We start from the raw sequence: 12,619 nt of genomic DNA on the forward strand, positions 1-12,619 counted from the left end.
GTGTTCAACTGCACTTGGGTGCATTCAGGGCATTGTAATGTATTCTTGCTATTGGATACATTTGTACATTGCTTTTGAAATGATAGTGTAATGGAGAGAAGTCCTCCATTTTCTGCGTCCACAGTTACCATGGTGATATTAAAATATGGTTTCCTGGGAGACCCCTTGGGGGCGCAGGCGAAATGGCAGCCAACCTATTGCCTGCCATGGCAGAATGGCGAACGGCAAACGTTAAAGTCCTAAAACTGCCCCAAAAATGTCATCCGGTTGCGGCTGAAGCTCCTGGGCACCATCAGAGTGAACGCGAGCAGTGGCAGAGAACAGGAGAACGGGCACCCGACACACAGTGGCCCCCAGCAAGTAGATCGCTGCCAAGGCCTAGTGAGCATAGACAGGGGTGCGCACACACGAGTCACCAAGCCGCGAGTAGAGGCCTGATCATAATCACCGTAGCGTGGGCACTCAGCGCCTTGCCTCCCCCCCCCCCTTTATCCGCCCCTTCTTACCCCCCCCCTCTCCTCATCAGTCATACCATGCAGGCGGTAATAAAATGGACACGACACCAGTTTGGGTTGGAAGGTTAACATGCCTCAGCAGCTTTATTTGCATAAAGTCTTGGAGTTATCTTACAGGCGATCCGTAATTCACCGTCACCGATACACTATTCCGAGTGCGGCTACCTAGGGCTTCCCCCCCCCCCTCCCCCCCCCCCCCCCCCCCCCCAATCGTCCTCGTCCGGTGGACGCCTCGGATTGAGCCCGGCCCTGGCTATCCACCTCTCTACCCCGGCCGTTGTTGCAGTGAATTTTTTGTGCCCCCCAAAGGGGCATTTCCCCCTGCCCCTTGCTAGGTCTTGTTGCGGGTGCCCGACCCCCCGCACACTTGCCCCGTGTCCTAATCGGGCTCTAGCTAAAACCGGCAGCCACGCGGTGCCTCGCTAACGTTCAGGTTCCTATACCGGCACCACCACAAGTGCCCTTACAATTTCCTATACCGGCACCGCCACAAGTGCCCTTACAATTTCCTATACCGGCACCACCACAAGTGCCCTTACAATTGATTTACGTATCCGTATTGGGCCGGCACCGCCCTCCGATGCCGTCCCCCACTTTCTGCCTGCCTAGTTGGCCGTCGCTTGCGACGTCCATCTAACCTTTTCTTACCAAACTCTAGTCAGCCCCCTCTACGCCTTCGCGTTGTTCCGGTTATAGGCATCCTAGTCCTACCCCCGCTATGCCAAACTCCCCACCTGGTCTCCCTCCTGTGTCCCCGAGCCCCCAGAACCATCGGAATTCCCTTTCACTCAAGGCGCCCCCCCCCCCTCCGATGGCAGCCTTAGCAGGTGTCCTCCCCCCCCTTGGCTGGTGTCCTATCTCCTCCGGATACCGATTCCCTGTCCCTCGTACTATCTACCTTTCCCAACTGTCTCCCCCCATTCCCCCGGTCCCCTTATGCTGCGCCCCGCCAGGCCCCCTCTTTCCTGTCCTTGCTGGCCCTCCTTGTCCGAGCTCCCCCCGCCCCCGATGCTCCTACCTTTCTTCCTCCCTCCTCCAGCTCCCCCCCTCTTGCCCCTCCCCCTTCGTGACGACTTACCCCTGCTGTAATTTTGGTCCCGGTAGCATACCCCCCCGTATTCTCCTCTTGTTCCCCTCCAACCAGCTTCACTTGCTGCCCTCTTTTAGTTTGTTGTTCGTTCCCTCCCCCCCCCCCCCCGCAATTTGGGTCTTGGAATTGCCTCCCAAGTCCCCTACATCCCTCCCCTTTTTCCCCAGGGCCTCCCCCAAGCCTATTGCTCTTGGGGCGCCGTGCATCTAAACTCTTGGCTGCTCGTTCCCCTGTGGGTCTGCTGGCAGTGCTTTGTTTCAGGGATTGGCCTGTGATTCCTCCAAGACTCTCTGCTGGCTGCCGGCGGCAGAGAGTTCCCCCCCCCCCAGCTTGCTTCCACAGGGCACTCCCTGTATTTTAATGGCTGACATCCTTGGAAGTGCCCCCCCCTCCTCAGGCCTCTCATACACATCCCACATTTTGAAGTGCCATTATCCATTCCAATGACATCAAAGCCGTGCCCACCTCGGACAGGTGGGTCCCGTCCCCTTCAAAATACCCTGGTACTTTTAACGTAATGAGGGGGTGTCGAATCCAAACCATCCCTCTGCCTTTCAGAAAACCGCCCATGCGATTATTTGTTTTGCGCCTTGCTTCTTCTATGGCGCCGTGGCGCAATGCCCCCTTCCACTCCTGTCTTGTGATTATCTCCGACCACATCACCTCGCCTCCCCTGAACCCACTCCCCATCCTCTGGAGTAGGCTTCGCAATAGTTCCGACAAGTCCTTCCTTCCCTTTGTCACCAAATCATTGCCCCCTATGTGCAACAATACGATATCAGGCCAGGGCCGTTACAGATATGGGCCTGAAGGCAGGATTTGAACCCAGGTCTACCATGCTGCGCCGCACCATTTGTACACCACGCCAACAGTGCAGGGAATGTAACCCACCGTTACAGATGTGGGCCCGAAGGCAGGATATGGAACCAGGTCTACCATGCTGCGCCGCAGCATTTGTCCACCACGCCACTGCTTTAATGATAATACGGCATTTGAATGACGCTACGAACCCTCAGGTATTTGCTTGTGGTGCGCATTGCTCATTTATGTAGCTCGGCGTATGCCCCCCCCCCCTGGAATTTGGACCTGCGTTAGCGTGCTCTGCCCGGATATCAAGAGCGATCGACCGGCTCCTGTTTACCCCTGCTATTCAATGAAAGGACCCATGCAGCTACCGAACAGACCCGATACCATGTGGCTTCCGAATTGACGCTAATAATTACTGCAGCACTTACGGAACCAAAATTGCGGCGCGCCCTTTAAATAAACACAAAACAACATTCCCGCGATGCTCCGCACCTAGTACTCGAACTCAGGTCTCCCGCATTACCAGTACAAGCCCTTTCCGCTTGCGCCACTGGCGGCTGCGTTAAACCAACATCAATTCGGGTCCTATAACTCAGCTTTGCGTGCACGACTCACAGAAGCCTGCATGATAGCCCCTGCTCGAGAGGCAGCCCCCCCCCATAATACCCCGCGCCGAACGCCACCCCCCGCCTACGCCCCGAAGCCTGGTCCCGCCTGAGCCAAACCAACGCCTCCACCCGGAAAACCCCCCCCGAATGAGAAACCCACGCCACCCCCCCCCCCCGCAGCGGAGTCCGGCGGCAGAGCCACCCGCCCGGGGAAAGCCATCCAAGCAAAGGCGCCGGTGCCAGTGGCATCATTTATTGTGATGCGGCCTCCCTGCACATGAGGCAGCCCCCGAACACCCGGTCCCGCAAGAGCCCCCCACTCTCTCCCCGACCCCCCCACTCGGACAACCCCCCCGAACGAGCAACCCTGCCACCAACCCCCCGCAGCGGAGTCTTGCGGCAGAGCCACCCGCCCGGGGAAGGCCACCCAGGCAAAGGCGCCGGCCCGAAAGCCGGAAGGGGAGAAACCAAGAACCAACGGTGCCCGCCAGACTAACACCACTGCTCCGATCTCATTGAAACTGCTGAGTGCAATGGCGCCCCCCGCGCCGGCACTCAGTATGAGCCTGCGGCGCGGCGGGCATTCAAAGGAGCCCGGTGACCATTAAATACAGTGATGCGAATGCAGAAGGTGCTTCCGCAGTGCCTGCTGGAGTCAATGCAACACCCCCCAAACATAACCCGATAAACAAATCCCCTAACGCTCAAGTCGCACGGCACCACCCATACCGAGCCTTCCCCATTCAGCCGACAAATCGCAAGGCACCACCCGTACCGAGCCTTCCCCATTCAGCCGACCATCGTTCCGTGCGGCCCGCCATCCACCGCGTGCATGTCCTTCGCAGTCCACAAGAGCATCCTAGTGTGCACATACATATCCCTCTTATCCCACAATTAGCCATGTTCTCTAAAATTTTTCAATGCTCTCTTGTACCCGTCCATACGGCACCGAAAGTGGGCACGGCATCGTACCCCCTCTACACAAACCCTCACATTGATTCAAACCAGAAATGTAATGCGACCCACGGTCACAGCTTCACTTAACGCGACTGGCCTGCCCTCAAAAAACCCCACTGGACCCACAATGGTGTACTGGGAAACCGTCGTCACTACCCCCAGCGCTAGCAAGCACCGCCCACCCCCCGGTCAAAACATGCAGGCAGGCGCCACCTCCCCAACTTCGACCCCTCCACTCACCCCCCAGGCCCCCGTCCTCCGTGACAGCATGTGGCCACCCATACCCGCTCTCCTAACAACACCCTGTATTACACGCGCCACGGCCTGGCCGGCAAGCCCACCATGTTACCCAACAGCGATGTCTCCCCCCGTACGTCGGTCCCCAACCGCCCCCAAATGCAATACCTCCCCCTCACCGTGGTTCGCCCCCCACCTAACAAACAACGATTATTTGGGCTATGCATTCTTAAACCCCCACCACCCGCGCACCATCATTACACGCACCAAAACCCCTTCATAGCGAAATAGCCAAACCCCATATGCATTATCCCCCCCGCACCTCAGTCCCCTACCGATCCCCCGACACTTGCGGCGCCCTCTTGCACTCCCCAATGTTTCCCCCTAACCGTGATTCGCCCATTCCCCCACGACAAACAAAACGACTTGTTTGGGCTATTTTTTTTTTTTTTTTTTTTGCCCACCTCCCCCCACGCATCATCATCGCGCGCAACCAAACCCCTTCAAGCAAAACACCATATGCATCGTTTCCCCGTTCAAATGCGTTCACCCTCCCTCCACCCCGCGGACAAACAGCGGTTTGTTTATATTATTCCTTACTCCTTGAATCTCCCCTCCCACGCCCCATCATCCCGCCCAACCAAACGCCTTCATAGCAACCACCATATGCAATTATATCCCGTTCGAATGTGTGCCCCCTCCTTCCCCCCCTGCTCTCGTCCGTTCCCGTGAAAACATATCGGGACACCCTCTTGCCCTCTTACGCGCATCGCACCCTACGAGCGTTGTCTCCCCCCGCACCTTGGTCTCCAACCGTTCCCTGCGAAACTTTGCGGCGCCATCTTGCGCTCCCCCAATGCGTCCCCCTCACCGTGGTTTGCCCCCTCCCACATAACAACCAACGGTTTGTTTATATTGTGCCTATTGCTTTAATCTCCGACCTCCCACGCCCCATCATCGCGCCCAACCAAACGCCTTCCTAGCAAACACCATGTACATTATTATCCCGTTCGAATGCGTGCACCCTCCTTCCACCCCGCGCTCTCGTCCGCGCTCTCGTCCGTTCCCATGAAAACATGTTGTGACACCCTCCTGCCCTCTTTACGCGCATCGCACCCTACGATGGTTATACCCCTTTCACCCTTACTTATGACCTCCTACACCCCCGCCTCTACCCCCACCCCCACTACCACACTACACCCCTAACCGCCTTGCATTCCGCGTCCGCCATGGCGCTCGCCATTGATCGACCAGCCGCGAGCCGCATTAACCATACCACGTACCTTTAATTGTCCCGGCTGGAACCGAAACCCGCAGCGGCAGGAACTCCCGAGAAATCCACATGTCTAAACTCCTGGATCCCGCTTGGAACCAACCGCGATGACAACGAAGCCCGGGAAGCAGGATGCAATATGGATCTCCGCGTGAGGCAGGATGCCGAATAAAACCCCGATCCGGCGAGGCAGGAAACTGGAAACCAACAACGAACGCAGCTCCGGCGAAAACGAACGCAGCTCTGGCGAAAACGAACGCAGCTCCGGCGAGACGGGAAACCGAGGGAGGATGTGTGAATGCTCACACAAGTCCGGGCTTTTATGCCCGACTTCTCCCCGGTTTCCCGCCCTGCCCCCGAAGCTTTCGCGCCCTGCCGGGGGGCGGGCCCCGCCTTTCGTCATCATCCGCCCCCCTGGCGCATTTTTCCCTTACAGGCGTGGGGGGAGGGGAAGGGCGGCCTGTACCGCCCCCACTAAGGGGCGGCGCCCGCCATGCCAGCTTTCGCTGGCGCGTTCGCCCGCCGGAGTCGCAATCAGCACAGGCAAGCGGCAGAGTAAAGCCACCAGCGAGAAAGAGGTGAGCGGTGGAGTCCCTCTGCGGGAGACCCGGGAAAGACTGCGCTTGCCCACGCCAATGCCACACACAAGCTGAGGAGTCCCAGGCAGAAGCGGGAAAGGCAGCGCCTGCTGAAGCAAGGCTGATGGCTTGCTCGAGGCAGGGATACTCGCGCCACGCAAGAAGCCCAGCGCCATGGCCCGTTGGGAGCCAGCAGGGTAACGTACGCCCTCACCACAAACACTGCAAGTCTGCTTAGCTGGTTGGTAGGAGTGGGGGCTGCAGGGAGTCCCAATACAGACATGTGGCCCGCTCAAGGGCCCTGAGAAGCGGGCGCCTGCATGCAACCACTGACTCCAGCAACGCCCACCCACACAGACACAACAATGGCAGCGCAGGGTGTGCAATGGAGGTAAAGTGAAGATCGCTGCTAACCACCAAGGAGCCTCCATGGGGAGAGGAGCTTACTTATTTATTCATGTGGAACTGAGGGGGTGCCACCATCAATCACGCTTCCACTATGCTCCAGGAGCCACACTATATGAAGCACAACTGAGCAGGAGGTGGACTGCCAACTGCCCCAGGCCCCTGAACCCATGGAGCAGCCCAGAGTCGGGGAGCCCCCCGCCCACGAGCACAAGAAAAAATTGACTTTAAGGGGTTGAGTGTCTGCATATTACAGGACCTGTCAGCAACGCCTCTACTAAAGAGGCGGGACTGCAAACAGCTGACTGCATGGCTACAGGATCAGGGCATTAGGTACCGAGGGTGGGTGGGGGGGGTCCATTCCCGCTAAACTTGCAACGTCTGAGAGCAGAAGATGGGGATTCAGCACTCTGCGAGATTAGAAATATGCAGGAATCAAAGGAAGCAATCCGGGGGCACCAAGCATGAGGAGCCAGGAAATATTGCAACACTCATGAACCTTAGTTTGACTGTTCACGAGTGCTAGGCCACAAGGCTGGAACTTGAGCCCATGAGCTTGGGGGAATGGCGGGACCGGACCAAGCTGACATAAGTAGTTGCCATACAAGTTGCAGTTTGTTGTAGAGCTCAACGATCGGGCCAGGCAAGAGGTCTTCACCGAGCACTGAAGCACTAGTGGCTGAAAAGCGAAGGGTCGTGAAAACACCTGGTAGCGCACTATGGGACAAACCCCAACAGCACGCTAAGCTGTCCAGCCCCCAAACCGAAGGTGGCAAGAGAATACTGCACGCAATGAGATGCCAGTTAGTGGCAACACTGAGGTGTGGGACACTAAACGTGAAAGGGCTCAACTCTCCACAGAAACGCACCATGCTGTTAAGGGAATTCAAACTCCCTATCGCGATTAGATGCCTTATTCATTCAGGAAACTAAATATAGAAATGGGGAGGAATATGCACTTAAAGGCAAGGACTTTCGGCGTGCTATTTGTGCCTAGAGTGCTGCAAAGAAAGCAGGGGTAGGTATGTTATATCGGGCATCGTTGGGCTTCAAAGGGACTAGCACATATAGCCACTCAGAAAGGTGGTACTTGGCAGGGAAGGAGACCATTGAGCAAACAGTGGTAACCCTCTGCTCTATATACGCACCTATAAGCAGCAACCCTCGTTTTGTAAATCAGTGTTCCAGTTCTTGACGGAATTAGGCGCAGGGGTCCTAATCTACAGGGGCAATCTCAGCATAACAGATCCCACATTAGATTGCAGTTCACAAAGGCGTGGTGCACTACCACCACAAGTAGGGGCAGCCTCACAGAACTTTAACACAAGGCATATTTGATACACATGGCGAGCAACACATCCTACAACAGAAGCTTACACTTTCTACTCTCCACCAGACTTATTCCTGCATCGACTATATGCTGATCGCGGCAGCGCAAGAGTGCAGAATAGTAAACACAGCGATCACAATTGTCGGTTGGTCGGACCTTGACATGACCACCCTCACGTTGGAACTCTGGCTGAGCACCCCGATGGGGCACAGGTGGGTGTGCAATCATACCCTTTATATAAACCCCCTCTTTAGGGAAAAGCTCCATGCGGAAATGGGGGATTACTTCAAGAACAATGGCACAGGAGAGACCTCGCTCAGCAGTGTGGGAGGCAGCCAAAGCAACCGCCGAGGGGTGTTGATCACGGATGGCGCAGCTAAAACAGGGGCTTGTTGGCTTCGGGAACTGGCCCTGAAAAGACATTGGAGCCAAGGAAGCAGCCCTCCATAGAAGGATGGATCTAGCCAAGTACAATGTGGTGATCAGGGAGCTCTGAAAGGAGTTGGTGAAGGCCCGTACCCTGCTTCGATACCTGAAGCAATGGTACTTTTAGAAGGGGGACAAGGCGCACACGATGCTAGCATCCATATTGAGGGCACAAAGGGTGGACCGAGCGGTGAATAAGATCATGGGCACATCTGGGGAACTCCTAATCAGCCTGTTATAAATAATCCAGCGCTTTGCCCAGGTCTTTGGGGCATTGGACATGACTGAGAGCCCAGATGATGCTAGCAAGCAGTAGCTCACTGGACGGGTGCCAAGACACTTGCAGCAGAAGAGAGCGAAATGCTTAATGCTCCTGTTGACAACAGTGAGGTCCTTAAAGCAGTTTCGAAGCTTGGAGCTGTCTCAGCACCAGAGCAGGGTGGCTAAATCCCAGCCTTTTACAAGGCATATGGGACGACCCTTTCCCCATTTCTCACAAAGCTTTTTAACATATTGCAGACAGACCATGCACCACCGTCATTCACTCAGGCGAGGATCATAGTTTTGCCTAAAGAGGTGAGGGACAAGACGGACTGCGGCTCCTACCGCCCAATATCACTTATCAACTTAGACTCAAAAATATATGCAAGTGTTCAAGCAGCCCGGTTGAGTAATATTCTTCCCAAGTTGGTACACAATGAACAAGTGGGGTATGTAACGGGGCATCAGGGCTCAGACAATATCTGCAAGACCCTGGTCTTAATTGCCAGCCTTAATGCAGATGACATAGAGCCGATTCTTATCAATCGATGCCGAAAAGGCTTTTGACTGGGTGCAGTCCTTAGCAAGTGGGGCTTAGGGGAGCAATGACTATGGGTGCTCATGCGCTGTACAAGAACATGATGGCCCAAGTGGTAGTCAATGGGATAGCCTCAGATAAGCAGAGAGACGCGCCATGACTGCCCATAATCGCCCTTGCTGTATGTGCTGGTTGTAGAGCCACTGGCGCAAGCAATTCGCCAGAGTGGCAACATACATGGGCTTGTGCGGACTGGGATGGGTTACAAGCTCTTTGTTCACAGACCACATCTTGGCTTACGTCACTCATCCATCCCTTCTGGAAGCCATAGCAGAGTATGACACACATTCAGGGTTTCATATCAATTTACACAAAACCACTGCCATGCCACTGGCTGACACCCAGGCCAAGTGCATCATAGCGCAGCAAGGCATTCAAATACGAGAGGAAGGCATTAAATACCAAGATTGATTTTTCCTGTTTCAATCCTTGCGGATCCAGTTACCGGCTGTCTTTCATCAAGAGATGAAGGAACTCCTCTCATTCCTTTGAGTAGATCAGAGGTCTAGAATTGCAAATACAACGTATATTCTTCCAAAAGACAAGGGTGGGCTGGGATTCCTGGACCTATGGATAGACTAGAGCAGCGCAGTTGCTAATAATGCTAGAACACATACAAGAAAATGGTGAAAAACAATGGGTTGCATTAGAGAATGGTCTTTGCGCTGGTCACAATAGGGCAATGGCTATGGGTCCAGCAAAACGGACTTCCCCTTAGAATCAAAACACACCCTGTTTTAGCTGTTTTCTGGTCATTGCGTTGGAGGGGTGGGGGACACAGTAGGGGTGACACCCTGGCCCCTGTATTTCTAACTTCATGACCTGCTGTTAGACACGCGCTAGAGGGAGCAACTACTGCAGCCATTCACACCCCTAGAGCAGGGTCAGCTCAAATTGCTGGAGGGAATGTGCAGCACTAAGTGATTATTGGCATCAATGGTGGGGCTGTCCAAAGGCACAATTCTATTGGAAGGAGGTGTTGGGCTGAGTTGACGCAATAGAGGGTATCACTAGAACTGTCACATTACTATTTGGAATGTAGGGGATGGACTATGCACTGCTCCCCACATGCCTCGAAAATTGGTGTCAGCAGGACAGGTGTCCTTAACGAGGCAATGGAAAAGTAGCACCCTCCCCACGAAGTCAGCATGGTTAGATAAAGCCTGTGAAATCTACTAAATGGAAAGCCTCACGGCAGCTCTAATGCAATCAATCGCATGCGCACATAGACATGGAGTGGCTCCCATTGAGTCTTGCAGGGTGGAGAAGCCAGGAAAGGGTAGTACCTGAGGGTGAGGTGCTAGTTGCAATAAACAGGGCAAGCAGCCTTGTTACATTCATGTGTAAAAGAGTCCGCCAGTGAACACTACAGTGCAGCCTGGACACAGGGGGAGATGTTTAAAGGGTGTGGACAGCCATCTAAATGGGGAAATGCACAAGTAAAGCTGCGATGCTTAATCATGGCACCGCCGTTGGGGAGGAGGAGGGAGTTAACATGAGACTAGCAAGCGCTTCAATATCTTAGGCACCGTTAAAATGTCTGTATTCGGCCCTCTGGCTTGGTCCACGCTCTTGGGGCTAGATGCAGCTGCATCAAGGAATTCTGAAACTTGACTGTTATGCATACAGGCTGCTAGTCCTTACTTATATTGTGAAAAATGTCAAACTACAATTAAAAAAAAATATCTTCAGTTTCCAGTCCATCCATGGGCATTGCATGTTGGTTATTGCGATCTTCTAATTATTGTTTCTTCAATATCACTGTCTACCATCGCATCGTTCTTCGCCTCACTGCTCTTGTAAACTTTGGTGAAATGTCCTTTCTTGCACATTCCTTTTGATCTAGATTGCTACTTTTTCTATTCAGAAAGGTTATTGTTCCATTAGATGTGTTTATTTTTGGTGTTCTGTAAAGTTCTACATACAGAATCGGCTTCTTCGGAGCTCCAATGACAGGGGGAATAGGGGTTGCAGTGAGGAGTCCAGAGTAACGGGAAGGTTTTGACACTGTGTCAAAGTCAATAAGTACAAACTAGTTTTCATCTGTACAGGATTAAAGTATGCGTCTGTGAAACGTCAGAGTGCTATTGAATGGACGTCCCATTTCCAGACTCGCACCTGGGAGAAGGCTTCACGCCATAGGGTAGCTTTGTGCGAAGTCTATGCCTGGCAGCATTGAATCACACAGCTTCCTCTTTTGCAATCTGAAAATGCTAACCCAAACCGGTAATACATACATGTACACATCTTTGTTTTGCAGCTTCCAAAAGTGCAATGCAGGGATCCATATATCTGTGGAGCTGGCGACACTCTCTGAAGCTGTGGAAGAGCAAGCGTGGTAAAAAAGTAGATGCCCATATTCTGGCCGAGTTGCAATGGTCAAGCACCGAACTCCCCTATCTCATGCTGAGCAGCTGTCCTGGTGAGTATTTTGCATTGCATGTGTGCATATGGGAGCATTCTGCAAGGGCTCACATATAGCACATTCTTTTAGGCCTGTCAGGGCTTTGACAGACTAGCAATTGGAGAAGCATTTTAGAAATTGGTCTCTTTATGATTGCTTTTGGGTATTCAGTAGACCTTTAGTGGGTACCAATATCTATGATGAGGCCTTTCACTAATTGATGTGTACAACATTCTCTCCTCTTTTCTTCCATAACGCCACCAAAGATGTGTCCCAGAGTAGACGGACTGATATTGGTGGCTTAGCGCAAGCTACTCCTTGGAAGTGCTGAGGCCCTGTATGTGAATAATCCAATGGCCCTTATTGAAGATGCCAGTGTAGCTCCCTAAGCAGGATATTAGACTATGTTCATCTATATGTTATCATGGTTATTCTAGCAGTCTTGTTCACCTTTAGATGATAAAGAATATGTTTTGTAACTGAAATGGAAGCTTTTTCATCAATTAAGCCTTTAGTTCTGATTGTAATGCTTGCAACAAGATTTGATCTCTATGCATTCGACTTTACTTTGACCACTGTATTTGTTTGCGACTCAAGAAATGCTGCCTACAAGATATCTCTTCTCTTCCCCCTGAATTGAGAGTCGAGAAGTACATTGTGTGGCTGATTTGTAACATGGTACATGCAATAGTAAACCCTTCTGAGGGGTCAGGGTTTAAAGGAGGGGGCTGGCTAGAGTAGGGAGTGGGCCAGTTTGTGGTGAGTGGTAGGAACGAACTTGTGGGTAGGGTGTAGCCAAATCATTTTGCAGCAAATGGTCTTTCTTGCGGAATTGGTAGTTCTATTAAGGCTGTACTGTTTAACAATTGGAGTGCATAGTCTGTCATGCATTGGAGGTCTTCCTTTTCTTTTAATACCTTAATTATGGAACCATTCAGTCGTTTGGGCCTTTTTGAATTTTAGATGTTTTGTTTTCTTTTGCAGTGGCAGGTTCCACAGACTTAAGCTTACATGCATGGCTCTTCTGTCAACTATGGGGTTTTGAGGTCTTGCTAGAAAAAAATGTGCTTGCTTATGAAGATGTAAGGGGCTCTGATGAAAATCAACTGCTCTGTCATGCATAATGAGTA

The 12,619-nt window shown here is 52.9% G+C and overlaps 1 protein-coding gene across 9 annotated transcripts in view; it reads left to right on the forward strand.

Annotated features, from left to right (window-relative positions):
- Positions 1-12,619, forward strand: part of LRWD1 (leucine rich repeats and WD repeat domain containing 1) — a 730,516-nt gene that overhangs the window by 665,217 nt on the left and 52,680 nt on the right. For all 9 annotated transcript variants that reach the window (XM_069614964.1, XM_069614960.1, XM_069614967.1 and 6 more), the window contains one exon: positions 11,346-11,507. In XM_069614964.1, the coding sequence (XP_069471065.1) occupies positions 11,346-11,507 (162 nt within the window). The remainder of the gene's footprint in view (positions 1-11,345; positions 11,508-12,619) is intronic.

Source organism: Ambystoma mexicanum, chromosome 9, assembly GCF_040938575.1.
Source record: "Ambystoma mexicanum isolate Mex_15411 chromosome 9, UKY_AmexF1_1, whole genome shotgun sequence".
In the NCBI taxonomy this organism is placed as follows: Eukaryota; Metazoa; Chordata; class Amphibia; order Caudata; family Ambystomatidae; genus Ambystoma; species Ambystoma mexicanum.